Source organism: Colletes latitarsis, chromosome 3 (assembly GCF_051014445.1).
Source record: "Colletes latitarsis isolate SP2378_abdomen chromosome 3, iyColLati1, whole genome shotgun sequence".
NCBI classification, from domain to species: domain Eukaryota; kingdom Metazoa; phylum Arthropoda; class Insecta; order Hymenoptera; family Colletidae; genus Colletes; species Colletes latitarsis.
Window position 1 is genome coordinate 42,868,215 of NC_135136.1, and position 26,385 is coordinate 42,894,599.

Consider the following 26,385-nt stretch of genomic DNA (forward strand, 5'->3'; position numbering starts at 1 on the left):
TCGACAAACAGAAATCGATGATTGCGTTCCGTCGAACGTCGAGCATCGCGATTTCGATAAATCGAATCACAGGTAACGGACGGCGGATAGCGATTCGTAATGTAAATCTAAGCGTAGAGAATCTCCAATTTCCTTGTTATACGTTTGTACGAACATTTAATAAGCAGTAAAACACGTGAATAGAAGCACTGGTCTTTCGACTTTCCCTTCGTCGAAACGAATCACGATTTACTCGCGTTTGGAGAACGTGGTCGATTCGGTGCGTGAGCACGGGGCTAAGCTCTCCTCGCCCCACGAGGTAGACTTCCCGTCGCGCACTGCTGAAAACTGCATTACTTTCCCATGAAAACCATTTCCAAATAAAATACAGCATAACTACGATATATAACATGTAACTCGTGGCCCAGGAATTAATATTATACGAGTTGTGGGTGACATGACGTATAATAGTCAAATTTCTGACGAGCCATACTATTTGGGCGAGTAGATAAATAACAAAAAGAAGCGTGTCGCGTTATTTGCACAGCAAAAATTGTATGGTTTTTGAAAGGGAGTTTTTTTTTGGTGCGAATGGTTCCCTGTGCGAGGTTCTTGTAGGTGAAAACAACGAAACGAACGATTCTGCCCGCAACAGGTAAGTCGGGCGATGCTCGAATCCAACCGTGGACGAGGTGAGGCGAGACGGGGCGAAGCAACGAACAGGTACACGACAGGGGGAGGTGCAGCTATTAAGAGGGCAAGGAGGACGGTGGTCATAGTCGGAGAGGTGGAATTCAGGTGCGAGGCAGGCAAGAGGAAAAGGTTGCGTGGTGGTAGGAACGCGGAGGCTCGTGATCGTCAGTTGAACGCGACCATTTCGCGCGGAAAGGTGTTGTTAGTGTCTGTTGGTTTATCGAAAGCTGTTGGCGATCGGAAGTCGGCGACATGCGAGCGCCTCGCCTCGCAGTCCGATCCTATTATCCGTCGATTTTGGACCAAAGTCGAACGATCTCGCCTCCTGCTCGTACCAAGTAAGATCCTCCGTCGTTTTTGCTGGTTGAAATTTCGTTGGAAATTAAGAAACGCGCGTCGCGTTTGCTCGTCGAACCGTTGGTGAAAATCGAAACGAAACGATCGAGACGCGTCGATCGTCGATCCTCGAACGGCGTGCCACTTCTTTGTCGAGAACTTTTAAACTATACGGTTGTTATAGCGGCGCGGAGTTGACGCTGGCTAGAAGCTGTCGTCGAAACCGGTCAAGCAACATTCCTGTCGATCAGCCGCGCGGCTACGATCCGTCCGGCTTCTCGACGCGACGCAACGGTTTCCCAGTTTCCTAGTTTCTCCAAAGCACGACTCGACGTCGGTTCCAAAGGTGTTCGCGTTCCCCGATGGACGCGCCTCGATGCATCGACCTCGTTGACCGCGTCCACCTGGTATCTCGCGGTACCTGGCACCGACTATCGTTTCTTCTCTCTCCTTCTTGCCTACCGTTCGAGTTTACTAGACGAATGCAAATATTATCGGTACAAAGTTGCATTTTTATACCTATATTAGGCATGCTGACGCGTCAAGTACGCAGCAAACGGTCGAAGCCTCATTTTTTTCGAGAGAGACACGATAATGGTAGTTGTAAAGAGCAAATTAACAGTTTCACATCCATATTCAATTTATTACGTTTGTTGATATTGGCATTTTATCTCGTATGTTAATTACGGTACAAGAAAATTGCCCAAGTGTTAACGAACGTAGAGAGAGATAGATCCTGGCGCGTTCCGTTAAACGAAGGTTCGTTGCGCGTTGAACAAATATCGGAAACGGTTGACTGCATACTGTTTCTCCCTCTCTGCCTACGTCTCCTCGGTATTTTGTTCGCCATTTTGAATGGCGTCGCGATCGCCGATCGGTTCGTTGGAAAGTTGCGGTCCAATATGGTATCAGTGCCAGAACAGAAGAGTTCTCTTCTCGAAAGTCGACGGTGAAAAACAGTCGATTTTTGAAAAGAAAGAGAATGCGGGGAAGGAATAAAATAAATGAAAGCAACAGGTTGACGTTAGTAAATTTATTTAGACGTTACTGGTCAGTGTCTACATAGAGTTTGGGGCTCGTGTCCTCTGAAATAAAACACCTTCTCGAAAGGCTTGGAGACCATTCCAAAACGCGGCTTAATTATAAAGGTGTCGGTCGTCTTTGATACCGAACGCGAGTCGAGGATCGAGGAAGAACGAGGACAGCTGGGAACCGTGATCGATGAAACGCATGGTGCACGGAGCGACGCTGTGACGCATCGGTATTTCCTCGGCGAATGGATCGAAGATTCCGGCGCGATCGAATCGGCCGAAGGCGAAACGACGATCGCGTTCGGAACTGGTTCGTCGCGCGATACCACCGATGAGTCACGTTGCAGTTTGCCTTTTCGTTCTTTCTCGGTGCATCCCGTCACACATCCAATGCACTCTTCCTTTTCGAGCGTTCTCAGCGAAACGCTCTAACCTGTATCCTCGAAGAAGCCCAACAGGGACTATAAGTTATCCGATCCGTTGTTTCAGGAGAAACGCGACTCTGCACGGAGATGTTTCGGTCGAGCGGCGTTAGGAGGTAGTCCTTTCGGGATAAACAGTCGGGTATCGGAGACACTTTCGGAAGATGGAAAGGCCGCTGGTGTGGATCGTTCTGGGCTTGGTGATCGCGGGTCGCACGGCCGGGGGGTTGTCTCCGGAGGGGGTGATGTGCGGCGGGAATCGTTGCTCCACCGTCGAGTACTGCAATCGTTACGTTGGACACTGCAAACCGTGCTCGTCTATTTGCAACGTCGATAGTTCCAACTACCAGCCGGTCGAGTGTCTTTCCGATTGTCAAGGTAAGCATCGCGTCCTGTCGTAGCAAACCGTTGCTTGGACGTTTCTTCTATGTCCCTTTACCGGATCGAAAACGATCGATTTTCGGTCGTCGCGAGCCCATGGTCGGAAGGTATAACGTACGTTCATCCATGTTTTCGGATCGATCGAAGAAAAGCGCAGGTAGTAGGCCAACCGGCGTACGCCGTACACCTGAATAGAAGGTAGATTCGAGTCCGTTGACTTTGCACCTGACCACCGTCCGTCCCTCCGTCGACTTCCCACACGCGAACGCGCTCGATGACTCACCCATCCGACCGCTTGCTTGCCTTCCTCCTTTTCTTTTCTTTTCTTTTCTTTTACTCCCTTTCGTCCTTTCGTCTTTTCTCTTTCACCTTCTCTTACGTCCCTCTCGCTCTCGCTCTTCCTCGGCGAATAGGAAGCTAACCCAACCTTACGATCCCACCGACCGCGACAAACTTTCTCAATCTTCTCGTTCCGATTTCTTTTTACGCGTACTTACGAGGTGCTGGAAAACACTATTCGCTTCGATGCGCAAACTACCGTTCGATTCTCGGTTTCAGAATATCTGCACGACAAGCGATACGTTCTTTTGAAGCAGTACGAGGACCTACGAGGTAAGTGGAGGAAACGGAGATCGCTCGAGGACGATACCGAGTCGTCGCTTTCGTCTTTTCGATTTTCAAAGACCGTTGTCCGTAGGGGAAGTCCGAAGATTATGGATCTTTGTCGCGATAGCTATCGCCGTGGGTCTCGTCTCGTTACTGACGACTATGTACCTGCTGACCACGAGGTTCGCCAAGTGGAAAAAGCTGCGAGGCGCGTTTCGTCGCGCGTTTACCGGCAACTGGATAAAGGTTGGCAGCAACGGTTTCGCGAAACGTCCGCTCGTTCCGTGCGTCGCTTATTGCTTACTTTTTCCAGACTACTCGCAACGGGAACGATAATAATAACCATAGTAACAACAACAATATCAACAACAACAACAAGAAAAATAATAGAGCACAAGACGATCCAGAAATGGGCACGAGCAGACAAAATGGTTTGAGGCTAGCGATGCCAACGATCAGTGCTAGCGTAGCTCCTTCGCGGGTCGTGGGAAACGCGAATGCAAACGGGAGCGGAAGCGGAAGCGGAATCGGGATCGATAACGGCACGCCAAACACCACCAGCACCTCTCTGTCCGGAAGGCATCCTAGCGAGGACACCACTCTCGACTACGCTTACGACAATCCGGCTATGACCCCGAGTCCAGAGTCCGTTCAAATCAGAACGAATCGCGAGAGTTCCTTTTAAAAGAAAACTCTTTCAACGATCGAAATTGTATATAGAGTAACGTTAAGTACTTAATCGCGCGTGCATCGTCACGCACGCGACCCGTCGCAAATCCTTATCAGTCGTTCCGTCCACGAAAGGCCTTTCGAGCGAAGCTTGGCGCCTCTACGACAACGAGAGCGTGCTTCGTATAGGTCAGCGACGGTACGCGCGAGACCCAGGATAAATCGATCGACGACGGAGGACTCGACGCGATGGTTAGCTTTATCGCGTCTTCCTAAGCCGAATAAAAATTTATAGAAAAATATTTAAATAATTATACAAGTCCGACTCGTCTCCTCCCTCGATCGATTTGTTCGTTAGAGCGTCTCTCGGCCCGCTGTCCTTAGGATAAGTTCGCATAAGTAGCGTGCTCGATTGTTGCACCCATCTCACCCTCGAAACGATCGCGCGCGATTTCTCGACGATCGTTTTACGTCGACGCGGAGATCGTCGTTCGACGGGTATTGTTAATTTTTTAAGTATTCTTCATCGTCGACATCGTAGTTTGTACACAAATAAATATATCGTACATTTGGATAAAAGGGTTCGTTTCGATTTGTACGCAAGTGGAGCTTTCTATTATAGTTGGCTAGTTACGTATTACATCGGAACGTCGATGGACCTAGAATAAAATTTATTTATTTATTCGTTTACTTATCGATATAGAGAGCGAGGGACGATAGAGAACGGAATAATCGGCTTTACTGGCGGTCTCGCGATGTTTTCGTACAAGTTTTATAAGAAAATAGGAGAATGGAAAGGATCGAAATCGTTTAACACGACGAGTTGGCTCGATTTACGTGGCACGGGGAAGCCGAGGCTGGTTCTGACGTGGCTGTCGCGGTGGGATGAGAGGATCCGGTGTGCCTAGCCATTACCAGTTCTCTGGTGTTCTTTTCCGGTTTGATCAGCACCACGTAAACTTTCGGCAGAAAGAGACAGAGCAGCTGAACTAGCCCGTTTAGGGACAGGGAAAGCGCCAACGTGATCACCCTGACGACGTTGCTGGTCGAGGCCAAGTAAAGAGGCACAAACGCTAACCACAAAACGATCGTCGCGTAATTTGCGAAAGCGATACGACGGGTCTCGTTGAATCCCTCGGGACACTTTCTGGTCTTGATCGCGTAAAAGGTGGAAACCACTGAAACGTGATAAATGTTTCAAGTAACGAAGAGCCCTTCACGAGGGTAGAAACAACGGCGGATCGCTTACCAGTCAATAGGAACGGATAGAGCAAACCGGTCACATACGATCCGTTCTCGGAACCCCTGCAAATCCTGAGGTTCGCGTCTCTGATGGGATACGAGTGGATCACCGCAGGCGGTTGCTTGAGCAACCAGGCTGCGTCAAAGATGATCTCCGCGAGCGTGAGGATCGAGGCGATTGTCAGCTGAGAACTGGGGCTGGTGTACCTGCTGCGAAAAATGGACGGATTAAAGATAAAAAGAAGAAAGGATCGCCGAGGAACGGTTACCGTCGTTTGCGGGGACTCGAGCCGGGATCGTTGAATATTCTGTGTATCCTGTTGATCTTTGTCGCAAGCGCGGCGTAACAAAGCGTGTAACAGAATCCGATGCCGAACCGTACGACGGCACAGCTTTCGACGCTGGGTTTCGCCACGACTGCAAACGTGATCGAGAAGCAGCCAAAGGTGCCTAGCAAGAGCAGGAAGGAGAGCTCTCGGCCCGACGCTTTGATCATCGGTGTCTCTCGATACCGCCAAAATACCCAGCAAACGAACGTCGTCAACGCCATACCTGCGGTCGATCAGCGATATGTATTCATTTATTCGGTAAACGTTCGGTTACCAAAGGGCTACGCTCTCTCTTGTCTCTCTTGTAAGCGCTTGATCGACCCTCCAAGAAGTCGGTCGAGCGCTTGCAAGAGTACAGTAGCGTTTACCGGAAACGGCGATCGCCATCGCGACGATAGCCCAGGGATTCGAGTGGTCCACGAATTGTTCGGGTATCGGTTCGCAGCTGGTTCCGTTCTTGGTCGGCCTGGTACCCAGCTTGCAATCCTCGCACCTCTGCTCGTCCTTCTTGTACTGGTAGGGACTGCAACTTTGACACGTCCAACAGCAAGGATCCTCCTTTGCTCTGACCACGATACGATGAGAGTCGCATGGTCGCGAGCACGACGAGGCAGGAAAATCGCCACGGTCGCCTCGGAACCTAACGCGTTCGCGGTCCAGCCGGAGTTTCGCTCGACCTTGCTCGTTCACTACGCGTTCGAACCGTTCCAACTACACTTGTATTCTATGTAGAATTATGCTTTTTGTTCAACATACGTATTGTAAATTTGCTTACGCGTGTAATTTCCAGCGACCACCCACTGGTACGAACCGTTCGCTGTTCGTCGATAGTTCAGGATCGAGTACCTTGGCGGTCCATCGACCGCATTCACGAACTCGAATTCTTGTCCTGCTTCGTCTGAAACGAAAGGATCGTGATCGATCGACGACCACCGGACCAACGAGATCTAACATGTCCTTTCGTTCACCTTGGAATGACACGTTGGCCAGATATCGAGCGAAACGTTTCCCGTCCAGGGCTCGCATCTCGTTGCAAACCCCGACGTAACCTTTGCCACAAAGGTGGCGTCGTGCGTCGTCGAGAGCGTACGCCACCGCGTACACCGCGTCTCGAACAAAGTGCAGAAACCTCCGTTGCTTGTACCCGGTGCTCCGCTCGATCCTCAGCCTGGAATCCGTGCAGCGAATCCGCGACTGCACATGCTACTTTTAACGATCTATTGGTATCGACGAGTCTATCCCGATTATTTGTTCGTTCGGTTACCTCCGAACTCGAGGACGGTCCGTCCTCCATGTCGCAACCATGATAAGTTTGCCAGAACTCGCGAAACCAAGGATCGATCTTCTGGTGATCGAGCGTCAAGTTGGTAAAGTACCCGTCGAAGCCTGCGAGCGGCGCGTACAGAGGTTGAACAGCGAGCGCTCCCTCCAACACGGACGCTTCCTCTATGTCGGCGTCTTTCCGGTCCGGCCACGAGTCGCTGCCCAGCCAGACGAACCTCGATCCGACCCCCACGCGCCGCGCCGCCTCCAAAACGCGCAGAGTCGTGGACTTTTCAGCGAACAGCACCACCACTGAAACATCCGAACGCTCGCGAACACTCGAACGCCACGTATCCTGCTGTACCGTCTAGAGAGATCTGTTCACCTCGAACCTCCGTTTTCTCGGCGATCGTGCGGACCACGTCGTCGTAATCCTCAGCTGTGAACCGCTCCTCGCTGATTCGGTGCGGCCCCGTGAAACAAACGGAGTACTCGGCCGCCAACGACGCCAGCGTCTCGTAACCATGGTCGCCGTACTCCGAGTCCGAGTAAATCACCGACGCGTACGACCACTCGAATCGCCTGCCCTTGCAAATACGCATTTACGAACGATTTCCCAACGCGTCACTAAATCCACTTCTCTTCGCTCACCGTAGAATCTCCAACATGGCGCGAGCCTGATTCACGTCGCTGGGAACCGTGCGAAAGAAATGCGGAAATCTCTCCTTGCTGCTCAGGAAAGGCGACGTGGCCATGTACGAGATCTGCGGAACCGAGAACAACGCCAACACCGAGGCCACCTGCGGAATCGACGATTACAGCTTGAGGGTCCAGTGCTAGAAGTGGAATGAGGAGGATAGGGACTCGTCGGTAAGGCATCCTAGCAGACCCTGCCTCGGACGCCGGGATAGTGGGAGTCGTTTGAGGAGCGTATTTATACAGACGGAAACGATGGACTCCACAAGTTCTCACCTGAATGGTGACCGAGCTCGATTGAGCACCGAGCACCGCGACCACATCGTCGAATCCTCCGTTCATGAACTTTGGCACGGTCCGATCGTTGCACAGATACTCCGGGGAGCCGGCGAGCCGATTGTCGCGCGCGATGAAGCCTACGAAACGAGGAGGACAAGGGGGAACGATCGAGATCTGTTTGCAGCGTGCGTCGTCGTTACCTTTGACGAAATAGAACGCTTGCTCGAGAGCGTAACTAGGATTGTCGCAAGTGTCGAAGGCCAGAACGCCGAGCCGTATGCCCGGAAGAATGTTTCGGTCGTCGTTGACGCGTCCAAGGGTGTAGAGCATAGCTTCCAGCGGCTGAATCCCGTCCTCGAGCTAAATCAACGAACCCTACAAATAATCAATTGTTCTCGCTTTATCGCGTGGCCTCGCGACTTGCCTGGATCTCGCCGCAGCTACCTCCGTCGCTGCCTCGACGATGAATTGGAAACAATCCGCCCAACACGATGTCTCCCGTCACGTTCGCGTAACCATATGTCGCGCTGCCTTTGCTCGTTGCTCGTTCTCCGAATACCAGAAACCCAACAAACATCGTTGCAATCGCGGCGATCATTTTATCCTCGAACACCGGTCGCTCCTCTCGCGAGACTGACCACGCGATCAACGACCAACGACCCAAAGCCCTTCGAGGATCCCTCGAGGGAGCGGCCGATTTTCCTTTCCACGCATGAAAATCGATCCGCGTAAACAAAACGTCCACGTACCACAGCCCTCGCTTAAGTGTACCATCATCGTCACCGATCGAATAATCGATTTTCGGGACACGTTGTCGATTGAAAACACATCGTTTGCTTATTTGCTTGGTCCAGTTTCTCTCGTAAACAGCATACAGATCAGAATTTTTTAATATTAACCGTAGAGGATGAATTGATTCGGAGAAGGAATACAATAATTGAAAGCCACAGGTTAACGATAATAAATATATTTTAATGTTACTGGTGTCCCTTGTCTCGTGTTCTTTTAAATAAAACGCAGCCCAATTACAATGACATCAAGAGTATTCGACTACATAGAGTGAGATACCGAATGAAACGCTTTTAAAACAATCGCTATAGTAAAGGAAGACTCGGTATCGCAGCTGTTCGGTGACATCAAGGGTATCTTACGCGTTCGAATAACACACAGAATCGTAAGTAAGTAAAATGATTTCTCGAAGGCCTTGGGACAAGGGTAAAAGCGGCGACGGTAAAAGCAAGCCGATACGCGAGTAAACCGACCGGACGAGCAAACAGAGGCAGGGAAAGAGCAATTTCGTTAAATGGCTGTCCACGAAAGATTGTGTTTTCGACTTTGCGTCGCGTTCCGAGCGGACGATTCGATTTTTGGATACGAAATCATGGCCGAGCGATCGAGCTGGCGGACGGATAGAGGAGACGAACGAGGACGAGCGACCGAGGAAGCGGAGTGGGAACGATAACTACGGAATATCCAATTATTCAATCGCCTCCCCGAGTCGGTCCGTTTAATCGTCGCGGTCGTCCGTCCACGGTTTCGCGGCTTAGAAACGCACCGTTTTCGACCGAGACGACTGCTTTGCTCGCGCTACGCGATATCTTCTAGTCCTCGTTAATCGCGAACCGGTCGAAACAAACGAGAGAATCATGGACCGGGCCGACGATACAGCCACCCACCGATCCTTCGATCCGATCGATTGCGCTGTGTTTGCCGGAATGCTGGGAATTTCTACCATCATCGGAATCTATCAAGCGTACAAGTCGAGGAAAGCCACCGACGCGGTTGGAGAATATTTATTGGGCGGACAAAAGATGTCCATCTTTCCCATAAGCATGTCTCTGATAGCCAGGTAATCAGGACAACGAGCATTTCGAAACTAATGTACATACATATTTAAGCGGAGAAAACGCGTTATAACGGTGACGCGAGCGTAGAGGGTACGCATCCGCTTCCGGCGCGTCGCGACTTTTACTTCCGTAAAAATTAATTGTTACCTACGTAGAAACGTATTTGTCCGAATGGTACGTTTTAACCCTTAAGCCGACTCTCGATCTGAACTGAATTATTTTACTCAATGTTGGTTGTTACCAAATTGGTAAATGGAAATCAACTTTCAACGATAATCCACTTAAGGGTTAAAATTTCCTCGGTTCGATTTTCAGCTACATATCGGGAATAGCGATCCTCGGACTGCCCGCCGAAATGTACGTGTACGGGACGCAATACTGGTGCGTCATCATCGCCGATTCCTTCGTCTCTGTGACGATGGCCGTCGTCTATCTACCAGTCTTCTACGGTCTTGGAATCACTTCTTCCTACGAGGTATTAGCGTCCACGTTTATTTAAATCTTTGATGAAATGCCTCTCTACTTGTTCTTCGCGGTTTCAGTACTTAAATCTGAGGTTCAACAACGCCGTTCGATTAATGGGCTCGGTGATATTTTTGATAAAAATGGTAAGCGTATCTCGAACAAACGACGCCTCGACCGAACACCTACGTGCATAATTCTTGCTTTCCAGCTACTCTATATCCCGCTGGTGATATACGTTCCCGCGCTGGCGTTCAATCAAGTGACAGGAATGAACCTCCACGCGACGGCTCTGTTGGTCTGTGCCGTCTGCATATTCTACACTACTTTGGTGAGAAGAATGCGAAGAAACGCCGATCTTCCAAGCCCCTATACACTCGAGACATCCCCCTCGCGTTCGGCGTTCGCGCGCCAGACGACACACGATGCATTTTACAGGGCGGATTGAAGGCGGTCGTGTGGACGGACGCTATCCAGACGATCGTGATGTTCGGAGGAGTGATGGTCGTCGCGATACTCGGCACCATGCGAGTAGGTGGAATCGAACAGGTCTGGGAAAGAAATCGCGACACCGGCAGAATCGAATTCTTCGAGTAAGAGAACTCTCCTCTTCTTCCTTTGGCTCCGTTTCACATCGTTTCCTTCCCTCCTCGACAGCATGAACCCGGATCCAACGGCGCGACACACTTTCTGGACCGTGGTCGTCGGTGGCTACCTGAATTGGTTGGCAAGTTGCTCGGTGAATCAGGCGATGGTGCAACGATGCCTCTCTATGCCCAACCTGAAAAAGGCTAACGCGTAAGTTGATTCCCCTCGTTGAGTTACAACGAGTCGATACTACACCTCTTTTACTCCTACCTTTCAGAACGATCGCGATAATGGCGATCGGTATAATAACCATAGTCTCGTTGAGTTGCTACACCGGTCTCGTCATCTTTGCGGCGTTTTACGACTGCGATCCTGTCACCACCAAGGTAACACGATAAAACACTTGATCGTCCCTACCGATTTCCATCGATGCGTTCCTTTCAGCGATTAAGGAAACCGGACCAACTGCTGCCGTATTTCGTGATGGAGATGACCGGATCGATCCCCGGGTTGCCCGGACTCTTCGTCGCGGGTGTGTTCAGCGCCGCGTTAAGGTAATTTCCAGTCATATTTTTATACTTGTGTAACGTCATCCATACATACACACCTCCTGTCGTCTAAGGGTGTCCGCTAGCAGGCCTCCGCGATCTAACAAAGAGTACCGTACAAGTCACGATTAAATATAGTCGGGGAAAAATTTACCGACCTGGTTAGCGGACACTCTTGCGAATATTTATGCAAAATTGGTCGATTCGATCCAACAGATTCAAACGCATACTTTCTTTCCTTTCAGTACCATGTCCACCGGATTGAACTCCATGTCCGGAGTGATATACGGGGACATGATAAAACCATGGTTCCGCACCCCCGTCTCGGAAGTAACGGCCAGTCGAACGATCAAGGGAATCGTAGTTGCGATCGGTGCAGTCTGCGTGGGACTTGTTTTCCTCGTTGAGAAACTCACTGGACTCATACAGGTGAAACTTTTCCCTTTCTTCTCTGCGTACAGAGTCTATTCGAACGAGTGTGGTAGGTACAACCGATTCTATCTTTAAGAATAATCGTTTGATCTTGTCACGCAGGCTTGCAAGAGTTTATCGGGAATAACTGCAGGACCTTTGCTCGGAATGTTCACCCTCGGCATGTTCTTTCCGTTTGCAAACTCCGCGGTAAGAAACGCGGCTCGTTCACCCAATCCATTTACCGCTGTCGCGTCCATTAGCCTTTGCTAATGATCGTGTGTGCGTTACAAATCTCTATCGACCTAAATTTTCAATCGTTCTCTGCTCCTCTTCCAATCTTCCGTCGGTTGATTCGACCGCAACAGGGAGCACTGGTGGGTGGGCTGGTCAGTCTGAACCTCGTCGCCTGGATCTCGTTTGGTACTCAGGCAGCCATCTCTACAGGGAATATAAACTATACCGTGAAGCCGATATCCATCGATGGATGTCCAGATTCGCTGAAAAGCCGCGTCAACAATCTCACCCTCGCCGCTGAAACTGCGGCAATGTAAGTAACGTAAGTCGATCGACTGCGTATAATTTTTTTAACACGTTCTCTTCCTCGTTTCCAGCGAGCAACCCTTTTTCCTGTATAGAATGTCCTACCTCTGGTACACGTGGCTCGGATTTCTAACTGCGATTCTCCTCGGTCTTCTCGTCTCTTGGATTACCGGTGCGAACGTGCTCAAATCGGGGGACGAGAAATTATACACGCCGATGATACGCGGCTTTCTACGTTCAAAACTTTCGGCCACGAATCGACAGGTACGACGCTCCTCTTAAAACTCGATCCGACCAAATGATTCTGACAATGTTATCTTGGTTCGCAGGACTCCATACAACTAGCCAAAGTCGAAGCAGCGACCGCTTCAAACGACTCGTAACTCGTTGCATCGCATATCGAAAGGAAAGGAGAAATTAGTACGTACAGTCGCTGAAAACATCTAACCAGTATACATATGTATTTTCAAATTCCAACCCTTACATGATCGTCACATGCATACGTAGAAAACGCGTTCGAGTAAACGCGTTCGGACAACGAACAAAAAGAGAACATTATATAATATTTAAAGATCAAGAGAAGATAGACAACAGAGTTTTGCGTAACGTTTCTCGTTGATCGCGCGTTCGTTCCATCCAGCAGACGCCTTGTCCTTCTTCCATTCACTCTCTGTCCCTGAGAAACCACGGATAAACCACGGAATTTCAAGGGTCGCGAGCACCTACAGCGCAGCTTCGACGCCTCGTCTCACCGAGACGCGCCACTTTCTGTACTTTCCATGGCCCACGACCCTGATCCTCAACGAGTGTTCGATATATACTGGGCACCATCCTTTACGGCCTAAAACATGCAGCTTAAGAGGCAAGCGGCGACATGCCGATCGTTCTTGGATCTTGCTGTCCCGGCTGCGCTGGAGGTCCGGGTTGCGGTCCGGCTTCCAAGTTCTTCAACAGCTGATTTAACCAGTGTTTCGTCGACGCGTCCTCTTGCAAGCACGTCGCGAACGTATTGTCCCTGAGTTGATCGGGCAAGCATTGCCTCAGCGCCAGTAACGCCCTGTTGGACATACAAAACGAAACGAAATCAATCAAACGAATGTTCTAACTACCATTATCAATACGCGTATACGATTTAGTCTTACCGTGGGTTGTCCGACAATCGCAGATAACACCTGACTACGTGCTTCAATAGTCTAGCGGAAGGATCTTTGGCCAAAGACAGTACCATTTTCCCTAAGATCATCGCGACGTGACTGAATCTGTCGTACGTTTGGCATATGTACGACAGACCACTGTCATCCAGCAGAATCTTTTGCAAAATGAAGGTGGCTACGGTCTTGCTTAGCTCGGAACCACTCTCCATTATTCGCAGGCATAAAGGAATGATCTCTGTGGTGAGCAAGAACGTTATCACCTCTTGCTCGTCGGTTTTCACCAATGCTCCTATCACTCCCAAGCTGGTTAGCCTCAGGTACTCGAACGGACGAGTCTTGCTCACCGTGTGCAGAAACGGGTACAAGAACAACGGCACGTGAGCCTGAAAGTAAAGAAAAATATATACGATCAAAGTATATCGAAAAATAATCGCGGAAAATAACTTTAGCGTTACCTGTAGAAAGGCAGATCTAGTTTCCGGGTGACTTGCCACGCATTGTAACAGAGCCAACGCGTTGCATACTCGGTTGCTTTGGTACGCTGTGAGGGTGGCTGGATTAATGGCCGGATAAATATTTATTATTTCTTGAAGCAACGATGCACTCGTGCCGAACGAATGCCAAAGCATTGGCGCCAAATCGGGGACCACTTCGCGCTTCTTGCTCAGCTCCAACAACGCGTTCTCCCTCGTCTCGGGATTCGATAATTCAATTATCCAGGTGTACACTTTTTCGCGATCTACCGTCGACTGCAACGCAGCCGGACTTTGCTGCGAACTCATCGCTCGGTTATCGCAACCAGAAATTGTTTAACTCGTCGATCGACAAACGATCTCTGTCCGTTGTTTCCTTTCAACTTTAACAGTCGGCCGGCCGACCGGCCCTGCTCCGACTTTCGGTCAATCGTTCGAATGGCCGATTTCGAGCAAAAACAAATTTATAGGTTATGCGGCGAGCTTTTACGACGAGAAACCAACTCCGAGTCTGCCCAAGCAATTGCTACGTCGAATCGATTGTTTCACACCGCGTGCAATGGTTCGTGTTTCTTTCGAAATCTATGCTACTTACACTCGAGCTTCTCGCTGCCTTCTTCCTATAATATTACTGTTTCGCCAGGCCTCGTTTCTTCACAGCAAAATGCTTCCGCTAAACCTTGACGCTTACTGGGTGACTGGGTACCCTTGATGCCACTGGTGACAGAGTTTGGTCGGCCCTGATTTGCGCGGGATCGCGAGCAGGGGAGGGAGAGGGGAAAATTTGACATTATTTTTGTTTCATTATTAATCTAAGAACTCTGATCTTCTAATTACGGAGCTAGTAGACCGTTGAAGCTGAGACAGCGTTCAGAGTATCGAAACGATAACCTAAAACGAGTTGAACCACGATCGTTTTACAACTTATTGTCTTATCAAATTTCATAATTTTAGGGCTACAGAAGCCTGCTCTTATTTTGTACAGAATGCTTTAAAAGATCTAGGCATATGATTTTCGGAAAATTATCGCGTCAACAGTTTTCAACGAGCTACGATCAGACGCAATAGACTTAAAGTTCGTTTATACAGTATCTCAGATTTGAGTGAGTTCGTACCAGAGACGTCAGATGGAGCCTCGGGTGCACCGTGGATACCTCATTCCACTTTCTCCATTCTGCCAGATCACACGTGCCTGAGCTCGTAGAGTTTCGAACAACTGACACATAACCTCTTTCTCGATTGTCCGAAGCTGACCGAAGTAATTTCGGACCGTCTCATGGGAGTTAAGAGAGGGAGGCTCACATTTGCCTTCTCGCTCTTGAACAACTGAAATCCAACCTCACGTCAACAGCATACGATTCGGAATCTCGACTGCCCAGGTATTTTTACTTGCCTTTCCTGGAGTTCATTACTGAACTCTGCAAATTACTCCTGGTTTCTGTTTGCCTTTGATGACCTCTGATGACCAGTGCTGACGAAAGTACAGAACTCCCGACAATTTTTGACACCATACAGCGACTGTTACTGACTGCTCCTGATTACTGCTTGCCTCTGCTAACCATCGCTTATATTTCCGACAACCTATAACGATTACTACTGACTCTGCTAACCTCTTTTGGTCTTTGCTGATCTTTGTCAGCGTGTGCTTGTCTCTGCTGACCTTTCCTGGCCTCTGCCGAATGCTACTGAACACTGCAGGTATTTCTGATAATCTATAACGATTAATACTTGCTACTGCATGCCCCTACAAGTCTCTGCTTGTCTTTGCAGGTTTCTGCTTGCCTGCGCATGCCTTTGCTGGTCTCTGCTGACCATTGCTGACCACCCCTGATGCTTCTGACAACATATAACGCTTACTATTTGCTATTATTCGCCCCTGGTGATCTCTGCTTGCCCCTGCTGGCCTCTGCTGACCACCGTATATATTTCTGGCAACGTACAACGATTACTACGACTCCTGCCTTCCTCTGTTGGTCTCTGTCAGCGTCTCCTGGCCTAAGCTGGCCTCTGTCAACATCTCCCAACATCAGCTGACCATTGTCTATCACTGCTGACCGTTGCTGACATCTTGTGACACGATATAATATAATATAATATGTTTATATGTATTAAAGTTTTGTATAATGTAAATCTATGACAATAAATGATATAATTTCAAAGAATGCTATGTGTTCTCATCATTTCTACCTTTCCTTTCCTCTCGAAATCATTCCCTTAGTTATAAGATACCTGCCACCTCTTTCCCTACCATCCCCTTCTGATAACAAAGTCTAAAATGGACATAAAATCGTCAGCGCCTGACCTATGGTCGATTAGAGATACTTATTCATTCATTCAGTAAACGTCAGCTCCCGTATTAGCTGCCAGAGATAAAAATTTTCAAGTCTAAAATGGACCTGAAACCGTCAGCGGCATAGCTACGGTCGATAGGTAAACGCCAGCTCTGCATACTAGCTGCCAGAGGCAAAAATTTTCTAAGTTCCCCGGAAAGATTTCAAATATTGCGCCGCTTGCCAGAGGCAGAAATTTTCAAAGTCCCGCGGAAAGATTTCGAATTTGCCGCCGCCTGGGCTTTCTCACAAGTGCTCGCTCGGGCCTTCGTTTCTATATATACACTCGTTAACCCAACTCTAAATGGGCCATTTCATGACATGCCTTCCTAGCAGCAACATCTCCAGCAGCAGCGGAGCCGGCAGGAGCTGGTCCTCCCCTGGAGGGGGGGTGGGGGTCCGGCCAGGTCTGGCTGGCGGGCTCCCACCCAGTGGGAGGGGGGGGGGGGGTGCCGCTGCAAAATTTTCGGGATGTTCCTTCCCGAAAAATTTCTAAGTTCCACAGCCGACAGGAGACAACAACAATGGGCGGAGAGCGGAGAGGGGGCCAGCGACGATCTTCCAGAAAAATTTCAAAGTCCCACGGCTGGCAGAAGGACAACAAACACTTGGCGGAAAAATTTCAAAGTCCCACAGCTAACACGGAGACACTGGCGGTTGACGGCTGGCAGGAGAGATGAAAGCCGAGCTTTCAGAGAAATGTCGAAGTGCCCGGGAAAGATTTCAGGGGGGGGCTCTTTAAAATTTTTGCCGAAAAATTCAGGCCGCAGCTGCTGCCTGAAACTTCTTGGAAGTTTCAGGGATTCCGAGAAATTTCAGGGTTTCCGAGAAGTTTCAGGGATTCCGAGAAGTTCCAGGGATTCCGAGAATTTTCAGGAATTCTTAGAAATGACGTCATTTCCAGGAATTCGCAGAAATTTTCTGGCGGCGGGAGATTTGAAATCTTTCCGAAGAACTTAGAAAATTTTTAAAGATACGGAGTGTCGATCGAGTCTTATAACTAAGGGAATGATTTGGAGAGGGAAAGAACGGTCAAAAATGATGAGAACAGATAGAAATCTTTTAAATTATATCATTTATTGACATAAATTTACATTATACAAACTTTAATACATATAAACATATTATATTATATTATATCATGTCACACGTTGTCAGCAACGGTCAGCAGTGGTCAGCGATGGTCAGCTGACGTCGGAAGATGTTCGCAGAGGCCAGCTTAGGCCAGGAGATGCTGGGAGAGGTCAGCAGAGGGTGGCAGTAGCCAGTAGTAATCGTTGTACGTTGTCACAAGTATCAGGAGTGGTCAGCAGCGGTCAGCAGAGGTCAGCGGAGGTTGGCAAAAGTTAGTAGTAATCGTTATACGTTGCCAGATATATACGCGTTGGTCAGTAATGGCCAGCAGAGGCTGAGAGAGAGTTAACAGTAGCCAGTCGTAATCGGTATACGTTTTTAGAAGTGTCAGGGGTGGTCAGCAGCGGTCAGCAGGGACGAGCAGAGGCATGCAATGGCAAGCAGAGATCAGCAGGGGCGAACAGTAGCATGGAGTAATTATTATACGATGTCAGAAGCATCAGGGGTGGTCAGCATCGGTCAGCAGAGACTAGCAGGGCCAAGCAGTAGCAAGTTGTAATCGTTATACGTTGCCAGAAATATAAGGGGTGGTCAGCAGAAGCCAGCAGAGGTTGGGAGAGGCTTTCAGTAGCAAGTTGTAATCGTTATACGTTGTCAGAAGTAACAGGAGTGGTCAGCAGCGATCAGCAAAAGCCAGCAAAGGCCAACGGAGGTCTGTAGGAAAATTCAAAAGTACATGTAGTCGTACCTTATACCACAGACGAGGTATACGAATAGACTTCACACCTTATGGACTGAAAATGGCCTAATCTGACTGTCATACAGCTGAAAATTCGGGGGTGATTTTAGCGTCTTATTCTTATGGATGGTGGTCAGTTGAGAAAGTATTCTCTGAATTAATATTGATGGAAGTTGCTGCGAGTGGAGACTCAAAGAGAGATAGATGGAATCCAAGTTCCATCGATCTCCCTTTTACATTCTTACAAGCTAGATTACTAAACTAGAGAGATAGAAGGAAGCAATGCTCCTTCGATCTTCTAGTTTAGTTGTACCAAGTAATTATTTCGTTTAAAAGGGGATGAAGGTAAATTATGGGAGACGCGACGCGACGCGATGCTGAACCGTGCAGCAGATCTTCGGATCGAATCAACACTACCCTGATTTCTATTTCTAGAAATCGATCTATCATGGGCAGGCGACTAGATCTTTCGGACAAACTGGACGGCCGATCACATGTTTCGTTCGACGAAACAGTGGTGACCGAAACAAACAACGAGAGCTCTACGGGCGAAGGATTGGAATTCATTTCCAAATCTGTTAGTAATGTTGCGAGTGATACGAAAATATATGATATAATTTCAAATAATTCTATGTGTACTCATCATTTTTACCTTTCTTTTCCTCTCTCCATTATTCCCTTAGCTATAAGATACATGCCATCTTTTCGCAAGGCCGCCAGCATTTTGGAAATGTTCCGGGCACTTTGGAAATCCGGATGATAAAACGCCCAAGTTTGTCGAGAAGTCCGTCCAATGATCACACCAGTGTTACAAGGAATTAAAAAATCTCTTCGAGCCCTAAAAACAAATATTTTCAATCATAAAAGGACCCTAAAAACATATTACTTATCGATTACACTTATTTATAAAACTTGCTATCAAGATTTTGAGGCACGTTTTTATTTAATAAAGTTAGAAATGTGTAAAACATTCCTTATGTTTATATTGATAAAGAATAAAGATCACAGTACATATATTTCACGCTTATTATTTATATTCTCCTCTACCTATTCCATTAATTCCTTAATTTTAATAAATCCTAAAGTTAAAAATATTATTCGAACCTATTTAAGTTGTTCAACCACTTCTCTATACATTATTTAATGTAATTAATAAGTGATAAGCTTATTTGAATATTGCGCTAAAAAGTGACAAGATATAGTATCGCCATCTAACATCAGGGATGTCGTACTATCCGGAGTAGAACCCCCTCTCGCCCCCCACGATTTGGTGCAGTCGTATAGTATCGCCATCTAAGAACGGGTTTCGAACTAAAGGTGGAGTACAAATCCCCTCTCGCCCCCCACGATTTGGTGCAATCGTATAGTATCGCCATCTAAGAACAGGATTTGAACTAAAGACGGAGTACAGCTACCCCCACTCCTCCTACTCCTGATATACATTACTTACCTTGATTATTCATTAATAACTCCTTTCCTGGGACTAAAATATGAACTTTTAGAATCGAAGAATATAGTACAGACCCTTGGCAACATTCAAGGATAGTTTTTAGGACCATGCCATGCCTCATTAAATAGTTATTAATGAATATCGGAAGTCGGAACACTCTTTTGCGCGACACCTTAGGCATCTATCGCTAATAACTAATTAATTAGAGCATGGAGCGTTGCAAAATCGGTCCTTAAATATTGCCAGGGATGTCTACTTGCTTCCCTAATAGCCAAAATATGCCTGCTATTGCTGAAAAGTTGATAATTCATCGATTAAAGCAGGCAGTGATACAGCCGTAAATGTTCCGACTTCCGATATTCGTTAATAACGTCTTAATTACTGGCGGAATGATTCTAAAACCTATCCTTGAATCTTGCCAAGGGTCTATACTATATTCTTCGATTCTAAAAGTTCATATTTTAATCCCAGGAAAGGAGTTATTAATGAATAATCAAGGTAAGTAGTATGTATCAGGAGTAGGAGGAGTGGGGGTAGCTGTACTCCGTCTTTAGTTCAAATCCTGTTCTTAGATGGCGATACTATACGATTGCACCAAATCGTGGGGGGCGAGAGGGGATTTGTACTCCACCTTTAGTTCGAAACCCGTTCTTAGATGGCGATACTATACGACTGCACCAAATCGTGGGGGGCGAGAGGGGGTTCTACTCCGGATAGTACGACATCCCTGATGTTAGATGGCGATACTATAGCTTGTCACTTTTTAGCGCAATATTCAAATAAGCTTATCACTTATTAATTACATTAAATAATGTATAGAGAAATGGTTGAACAACTTAAATAGATTCGAATAATATTTTTAACTTTAGCATTTATTAAAATTAAGGAATTAATGGGATAGGTAGAGGAGTGGGTGGACAACTTAAATAGAGTCGAATAATATTTTTAACTTTAGAATTTATTAAAATTAACTATTCCACGCAAACGGACGGCTCTCGAGTCACACGAGGCGGTTCGGGTAGCTTCGGAGAATCGAGAAAGAGGCTCCGTCTGCCATAACTGGTTTATACATATAATATATAGAAGGGAAACTCTTAGTTAAACGTAATCTAACCTCTGTATACATGCTAAACTAAAAACTTGATGTCTTATCGGTTACTATGGAACTTAAGTGATCGAAATGTTATCTAACAATCAAGTTAGCTTAGCAACAATCCATTGTTCGAATAATTTTCATAATAAAATAAATCATAATTTATCCTGAAGCACTGTATTAATTTTCCAAGTTCATACTAGTAACGATCTCTACATTAGTTCACCATATAGCGAAAAATTTGGACAAAAGTCGTAAATTTAAATTGTCGTAATGCTTATAAATATCGATAATATGCAGCTGTACTCCTAATGATGTTTAAAAGATATTTAGAAGCTCATCGGCTATGTATATGCAATTTATTACGAACTGTATGTAATATTCGAGTGCATACGTGCTTTACATTTCCTCTAACACGTAAGAATAAACGTTACGTTGCCCGAGCACGCAGTTCTTCGTTGCCAAACCAAATAAATTGCGTCAAATATACGTCTAATACTGAAAGTCGGTCATAAAATATCACTGGAAATATTCTAAAAGTATTATTTCGCACGATTACGTCCTATCCACAACCTAAAATCCTTTTCCCGCCAATTTCCTAACTATGTAGCCGAGCATGATGTTCTGCCAATTCTGAACGTTTCTTTCTTAACGAACGTGAAAGCTATTAATGTCAGAATGTTTGACGTAATATCGCGATCACGGTCACGGTACTTTTGGGACGAATGACATTTTTATTCGAAAGAAAATTTGCCGACTATGGCATCGCGATGCATCTCTATCGGAAGCAAAGTCGAAGAGGTTGACCGTCGGCTAACAAGAAGCTGCCTCGTAGCCCCGACGACATACAATTCTCGTGCCATCTGTAGTTGCGAAATAAATCCAAGCAATGCGTTTATCAGCGAACTGACCAAGATTCGTCTGTCGGGTTCAAAGTAGGCCGGGAAGCCGACTCGAGGTCTCGTCAAGCCCTGTGACCTTTCGTAGTTTGTGGTGACCTTCACGTGAGCTTGGCCGTGGAACTTGCTCGGTCTGCCCACCCACTTGCTCCTCGTCTCTACACTTTAACGTCGCGAAACGCTATTTCGAGCAAAAGTAAGTGTGTCTCCTCCGTGTCGAATAAATCACTACTCGTTTCGCATTTTCGTCGGGCATCTCGAGTAAGTTTTCTCGGTTCTTTTTCGTCGTCGTCGTACATTCGAATCCCCATTAAAGTGGCAATACTTTCGTGCTGTCATTGACCTTTGATAAACTTGTGGACGCAACGTGCTTCTTTCGAGCACGACGATATTTCTTCATCGAGGTTTGCGTCGGAAAATCAGCAGGCACCGAATTGCGATTGGGCCGAACTTGATCTTGATCTTGATCTTGAAACGACCCAATTTCGGTTAAACGACACGATTTAAAGGAGGAATAAAATGTTCTTGATCGTCGTACTCGTAGCCGAGTTGTTTCTTACCTGTACTTTCGCCTATTTGAACGGTCGAGTGTTTTCACGTTTCCATGATTTTCAAGTGACTGAACAGTGAATCGACTCTAATGTTACTCGTGGGTAGAAGGGAAACTTCCGACTTTTAAAACACATTTACAGTAGATGTATTTTTTTATTCGCACGACAAACTTCTATATTTTTCGCGTCGATTGTCCGTTACGATATTGCAAGTGTTTGGCAAGATTTATACGTGTACCTTAAAGAATTTAAAGAAATTCTTAATTCTTAATTTCTTAAAGAAATCGTTGTTCCAAAATTATCGTCAATAAATACTTATCTAGAGAATGTTGGAGCAAATTATTTGTTCATCTATTCGCAAATAGGACGGTATTTTGTTTCTATAAAATTGTAAAGATACTATTCTGTGTTTTTTATTTTCCAAGATACTGTAGCATATCAATATGTAAATATTTGCACATTTAAATTTATACTGTTCCGATATAGATTGAAAAGGAGCCAGCAAAATGTCAAGGGAACGTGCATCTAGAAGATTTTACCGTGTAGATAGCAGTAATGATTTGCTTGAATTCATGGATCGTGGGTACACGGCACAACACGAGAATAGATGGAACTTTGAAGTTGCATGGGAGGCTGCAAACAAAGGTATAAAAGAATTTAACAAAGAACAATAGCAGTTTTACAGAAGAAAGAGATATTACAACTATTTTAATCTTGCTGGTTTCAGTTGGCGGTATATACACTGTAATAAGATCCAAAGCTTATGTTTCAACAGAGGAAATGGGAGACCAGTATTGTCTCATTGGTCCCTATAAAGAAATTTCAGCTCGTACAGAAGTTGAAGAAGCAGATTTTCCACGTAATAGTCCATTGCATTTAGGTGTTCAAGTTCTACGCGATCAGGGATTTAAAGTAAGTTTAGTTAATGTTATACAAGAAATTTAAGACAAGCAGGAAACTATAGAAGGAAGCGTGTAATAAGCTGCAAATAGATTATTCAATACTCATTTGTTGATTCTGCAGAGAGTAAGTTCATGGTTGCTATATATGATCATTGTACACCAAGAATAATAATTTGGCTAAAGGCCAGGTAGAAGGCCAAAATTAATTCAAGGACAATTGTCCCTACAGGCAAACTGTACAGGGTGTTTCAGATTTAAATGGCCAGTAAAGAGTTAGGGTCATAGGACTATAGAATAAATAAATTTCTCCTCTCGAAGTATGCTCGCAGACGTCTGTAGTTTGGAAGACAACCTCCCCTAAACGAGGCGTTTGCGAGCATACTTCCGGAGAAGAAATTCATTTTAAACGTGAAACACCCTGCACAGCGACTCTTCGTTTTGTCCGACTCTGCAGAATCAACCGAGAACGAAAATGAATAGAATTTATTTAGTCGTAAAATAAAAGTTCTTATCAAGGTGGTAACAGGAACATGGTTAGTGGACGGAAATCCACAAATTATACTCTTTGATATTGGAAGCGCGGCATGGAAGTTGGACGAATACAAACAGGAGTTATGGAACACTTGTCACCTTGGTATTCCTCATCTGGATATAGAGGCGAACGATGCAGTTATCCTGGGCTATCTCGTTTGCCAATTTATTTCTGAATTCAGGTAAACTTCGCGCATCGCAAAACATAACATTCTTTCTGTCCGATCGATCGTTCATGAGGCGTGAAATTTTTAATTGAAGAAAAGCTGCCGAAGGATATTCCGACGTTCCGCCCCGCGTAGTCGTCCACTGCCACGAATGGCAAGCAGGTGTCGGCTTAATAGCCCTAAGAACTAGGCACGTGGACGTTGCCACGGTTTTTACCACCCACGCCACTCTGCTTGGAAGATATCTTTGCGCAGGAAAGACTGATTTTTATAATAATTTGGATAAGGTAACGTATCTCGATGTCTTTAAAGTTCAATTTCTACTGGTTCAGTATTATCCGAAGAGTGTGGAGTTTGATGTATTTGTGTAGTTCAATGTTGACGAGGAGGCAGGGAAACGCCAAATTTATCACAGATATTGTATGGAACGTGCAGCTTCGCATTTAGCGCACGTGTTTACAACTGTTTCGGACATAACTGGCTTCGAAGCCGAACATTTACTGAAACGAAAACCGGACATAATTACACCGAACGGGCTCAATGTAAAAAAATTCGCAGCGTTGCACGAATTCCAAAATTTACACGCCGTTAGCAAAGAGAAAATACACGAGTTTGTTAGAGGTCACTTTTACGGGTTCGTACCACCATCAACGAAATTACGATCTATTTATTTAATATTATATTAAATCTCTGTACGTATGTCCTGTGTAGTCATTATGATTTTGATCTGGATAAGACATTGTACTTCTTCATTGCTGGACGTTACGAGTTTGGGAACAAGGGCGCAGACATCTTTATCGAAGCTTTGGCCAGATTAAATCATTATTTAAGGACGTCTAGGCCTGACATGACTGTAGTTGCTTTTCTTATTTTTCCAGCACGAACCAATAATTTTAACGTAGAGTCATTACGTGGTCATGCTGTAAGTTGAACGGCTACGTATGTTTCTTAAATCCGGGATGAGTCGTTTACTTTTTATGCCTGATTTCGTTCTCTCGTTTAAGGTCACTAAATCGTTGAGAGACACGATCAGCGACATACAACAAAAAATTGGGAAACGCATGTACGAATTGTGTTTATCCGGTCGTATGCCCGATGCTCAAGACCTTTTACAAAAGGAAGACACTATAAAAATTAAACGGTAGTGTCTGATTATTACTCGTCGTTGGTATCGATTGGTTCTAATGTTTCTTTGTCACAGGTGTTTGTACGCTTTGCAAAGGAACGGTTTACCGCCAGTTACCACGCACAATGTAGTAGACGATTGGAACGATCCGGTATTGACTGCTATCAGAAGATGCAATCTTTTCAATACTGTTAACGATCGAGTAAAGGTAACCGTAAAATCCTGTATAGTGAACGTAATCCGACAAGTTTCGATATTTTAATATGTTATAGATGACAAATGATCGATGCTACTGTGATACGTTTGTTTATAATCTTAGATAGTATTCCATCCAGAATTCCTGTCGTCGACAAACCCACTGTTCGGTCTCGATTACGAAGAGTTTGTTAGAGGATGCCACTTGGGTGTGTTCCCGTCTTATTATGAACCGTGGGGCTACACCCCCGCTGAGTGCACTGTTATGGGTATTCCTAGTATCACTACGAATCTGTCTGGGTTTGGTTGCTTCATGCAAGAGCACATAGCCGATCCAATGAGTTATGGTATTTATATCGTAGACAGGCGATTTATTGGCCTGGAAAATACCATTCAGCAACTTGCTCAGTATATGTTTGATTTTGCACGACTCAGTCGTCGACAGCGTATTATTCAAAGAAATCGCACGGAACGTCTTAGCGATCTTCTCGACTGGAGAAATCTTGGAATTGTAAGTGCATCGAGCACTGTCTTTCACACTCCTTTATCGTTTTGATCAGCTATTTATCGAGCAAACGAATGTTGACAGTATTACCGCCAAGCCAGAATAAAGGCTTTGATGACCGTCTATCCAGAATTGGCATCGGAATACGCGGAAGGTGGCGTAGGTCGTTTCAGTTATCCGAGACCTATTAGCGAGCCACCGTCACCCTCTTCCTCGCGACACACTACACCGGCTGCTTCGGTTCACGGTTCCGACGATGAAGACGAAGACGAAGACGAAGTCGACGAAGAAAAAGAGGTTGGCAGAATTCTCGTTTACATCTCAATTTAAATATCGAAATATCGAAATATCGAAATTGAAAATTCCTCTTTTTCTTTTTGTTACAGCTACAAGAATTGCGTCAACCAAACGGCAGATAAAAGGCTAACAATATTGGGACAGTAGAATGTGATGAATAATTAAGTACACTCGAGGAATACTTTTAAGACGGTAATGCGAAAAATTGTTGCCTATGTGGTTCATCACATTCTTTCATTATTTCAATTGCACCTCATATTACTCTCAGTTATACTTCTGTACCATGCATTCACGTAAAGCTCAAACATGACAAAGCAATAGCGTAATATAATATATATAGAACAGTATTTATATAACACGCAAAATCATTAAAAACAACAGTCTTCCTCCAATCAAACTCCCGTATGTTCCATATATAAAATGATATTGTTAAATTTTGAAAACTATATTTCATGTTATGCATATACAAATATGTAGTGAGTGGAATGTGTTCCTATTGTATAGACACGATTATATTTTTGTGAGAATTAGCATGCGAATAAAAGTTTCGTAACATTTTTAGTCATCGATTTAA

At 46.0% G+C, this 26,385-nt stretch overlaps 5 protein-coding genes across 6 annotated transcripts; 3 read left to right on the top strand and 2 right to left on the bottom strand.

Moving 5' to 3' along the window:
* Nucleotides 1-782: 782 nt before the first annotated feature.
* LOC143352100 (uncharacterized) lies at nt 783-4,696 on the top strand. The gene is made up of 5 exons (XM_076784361.1): nt 783-1,010; nt 2,529-2,839; nt 3,401-3,454; nt 3,540-3,694; nt 3,762-4,696. The coding sequence occupies exons 2-5, from the start codon at nt 2,626-2,628 to the stop codon at nt 4,131-4,133; spliced, it is 795 nt and encodes a 264-aa protein (XP_076640476.1). The 5' UTR covers nt 783-1,010; nt 2,529-2,625; the 3' UTR covers nt 4,134-4,696.
* An 82-nt stretch (nt 4,697-4,778) lies between these two features.
* On the bottom strand, nt 4,779-8,980 carry LOC143352101 (metabotropic glutamate receptor 6). Its single transcript, XM_076784362.1, has 11 exons — nt 8,351-8,980; nt 7,924-8,286; nt 7,603-7,751; nt 7,337-7,533; nt 6,953-7,263; nt 6,657-6,891; nt 6,464-6,586; nt 6,057-6,377; nt 5,629-5,911; nt 5,367-5,566; nt 4,779-5,295 (listed from the first exon to the last, which is right to left on the bottom strand). Exons 1-11 carry the CDS (start codon nt 8,522-8,524, stop codon nt 4,928-4,930), a joined length of 2,724 nt encoding a protein of 907 aa, XP_076640477.1. The 5' UTR covers nt 8,525-8,980; the 3' UTR covers nt 4,779-4,927.
* Nucleotides 8,981-9,451: 471 nt separating this feature from the next.
* LOC143340379 (sodium-coupled monocarboxylate transporter 1) lies at nt 9,452-12,907 on the top strand. Its single transcript, XM_076762254.1, has 13 exons — nt 9,452-9,775; nt 10,089-10,248; nt 10,316-10,381; nt 10,447-10,566; nt 10,674-10,828; nt 10,893-11,033; nt 11,101-11,209; nt 11,268-11,377; nt 11,617-11,800; nt 11,906-11,992; nt 12,151-12,332; nt 12,397-12,589; nt 12,655-12,907. The coding sequence occupies exons 1-13, from the start codon at nt 9,573-9,575 to the stop codon at nt 12,706-12,708; spliced, it is 1,764 nt and encodes a 587-aa protein (XP_076618369.1). The 5' UTR covers nt 9,452-9,572; the 3' UTR covers nt 12,709-12,907.
* Nucleotides 12,760-15,032, bottom strand: Rcd-1 (Required for cell differentiation 1). The gene is made up of 3 exons (XM_076762255.1): nt 13,935-15,032; nt 13,468-13,862; nt 12,760-13,382 (listed from the first exon to the last, which is right to left on the bottom strand). Exons 1-3 carry the CDS (start codon nt 14,259-14,261, stop codon nt 13,181-13,183), a joined length of 924 nt encoding a protein of 307 aa, XP_076618370.1. The 5' UTR covers nt 14,262-15,032; the 3' UTR covers nt 12,760-13,180.
* Nucleotides 15,033-21,129: 6,097 nt separating this feature from the next.
* On the top strand, nt 21,130-26,385 carry Glys (glycogen [starch] synthase). 2 transcript variants are annotated; one of them, XM_076762647.1, is made up of 12 exons: nt 21,130-21,733; nt 22,575-22,733; nt 22,816-23,000; nt 23,507-23,703; nt 23,783-23,975; nt 24,060-24,322; nt 24,400-24,610; nt 24,693-24,829; nt 24,890-25,022; nt 25,134-25,520; nt 25,599-25,811; nt 25,901-26,385. In XM_076762647.1, the coding sequence occupies exons 2-12, from the start codon at nt 22,595-22,597 to the stop codon at nt 25,931-25,933; spliced, it is 2,091 nt and encodes a 696-aa protein (XP_076618762.1). In that variant the 5' UTR covers nt 21,130-21,733; nt 22,575-22,594; the 3' UTR covers nt 25,934-26,385. The 2 variants fall into 2 exon arrangements, with proteins under 2 accessions (XP_076618762.1, XP_076618763.1); XM_076762648.1 differs by having other exon boundaries at nt 21,731-21,798.

What these genes read in the sequence shown, in the direction of transcription:
- Glys (XM_076762647.1), top strand. Translation starts at nt 22,595, where the DNA reads ATGTCAAGGGAACGTGCATCTAGAAGATTTTACCGTGTAGATAGCAGT. An exon ending in GACACTATAAAAATTAAACG is followed by an intron (nt 24,830 to 24,889) that starts GTAGTGTCTGAT and finishes TCTTTGTCACAG; the next exon opens with GTGTTTGTACGCTTTGCAAA. An exon ending in ACTGGAGAAATCTTGGAATT is followed by an intron (nt 25,521 to 25,598) that starts GTAAGTGCATCG and finishes GAATGTTGACAG; the next exon opens with TATTACCGCCAAGCCAGAAT.
- Rcd-1 (XM_076762255.1), bottom strand. Translation starts at nt 14,261, where the DNA reads ATGAGTTCGCAGCAAAGTCCGGCTGCGTTGCAGTCGACGGTAGATCGC. An exon ending in CTAGATCTGCCTTTCTACAG is followed by an intron (nt 13,863 to 13,934) that starts GTAACGCTAAAG and finishes CTTTACTTTCAG; the next exon opens with GCTCACGTGCCGTTGTTCTT. An exon ending in CGATTGTCGGACAACCCACG is followed by an intron (nt 13,383 to 13,467) that starts GTAAGACTAAAT and finishes TATGTCCAACAG; the next exon opens with GGCGTTACTGGCGCTGAGGC.
- LOC143352101 (XM_076784362.1), bottom strand. Translation starts at nt 8,524, where the DNA reads ATGATCGCCGCGATTGCAACGATGTTTGTTGGGTTTCTGGTATTCGGA. An exon ending in GGCCAACGTGTCATTCCAAG is followed by an intron (nt 6,587 to 6,656) that starts GTGAACGAAAGG and finishes CTTTCGTTTCAG; the next exon opens with ACGAAGCAGGACAAGAATTC. An exon ending in TCGAGTCCCCGCAAACGACG is followed by an intron (nt 5,567 to 5,628) that starts GTAACCGTTCCT and finishes TTTTCGCAGCAG; the next exon opens with GTACACCAGCCCCAGTTCTC.
- LOC143340379 (XM_076762254.1), top strand. Translation starts at nt 9,573, where the DNA reads ATGGACCGGGCCGACGATACAGCCACCCACCGATCCTTCGATCCGATC. An exon ending in GCATATTCTACACTACTTTG is followed by an intron (nt 10,567 to 10,673) that starts GTGAGAAGAATG and finishes TGCATTTTACAG; the next exon opens with GGCGGATTGAAGGCGGTCGT. An exon ending in GCGATCCTGTCACCACCAAG is followed by an intron (nt 11,210 to 11,267) that starts GTAACACGATAA and finishes CGTTCCTTTCAG; the next exon opens with CGATTAAGGAAACCGGACCA.
- LOC143352100 (XM_076784361.1), top strand. Translation starts at nt 2,626, where the DNA reads ATGGAAAGGCCGCTGGTGTGGATCGTTCTGGGCTTGGTGATCGCGGGT. An exon ending in GCAGTACGAGGACCTACGAG is followed by an intron (nt 3,455 to 3,539) that starts GTAAGTGGAGGA and finishes CGTTGTCCGTAG; the next exon opens with GGGAAGTCCGAAGATTATGG. An exon ending in TTACCGGCAACTGGATAAAG is followed by an intron (nt 3,695 to 3,761) that starts GTTGGCAGCAAC and finishes TACTTTTTCCAG; the next exon opens with ACTACTCGCAACGGGAACGA.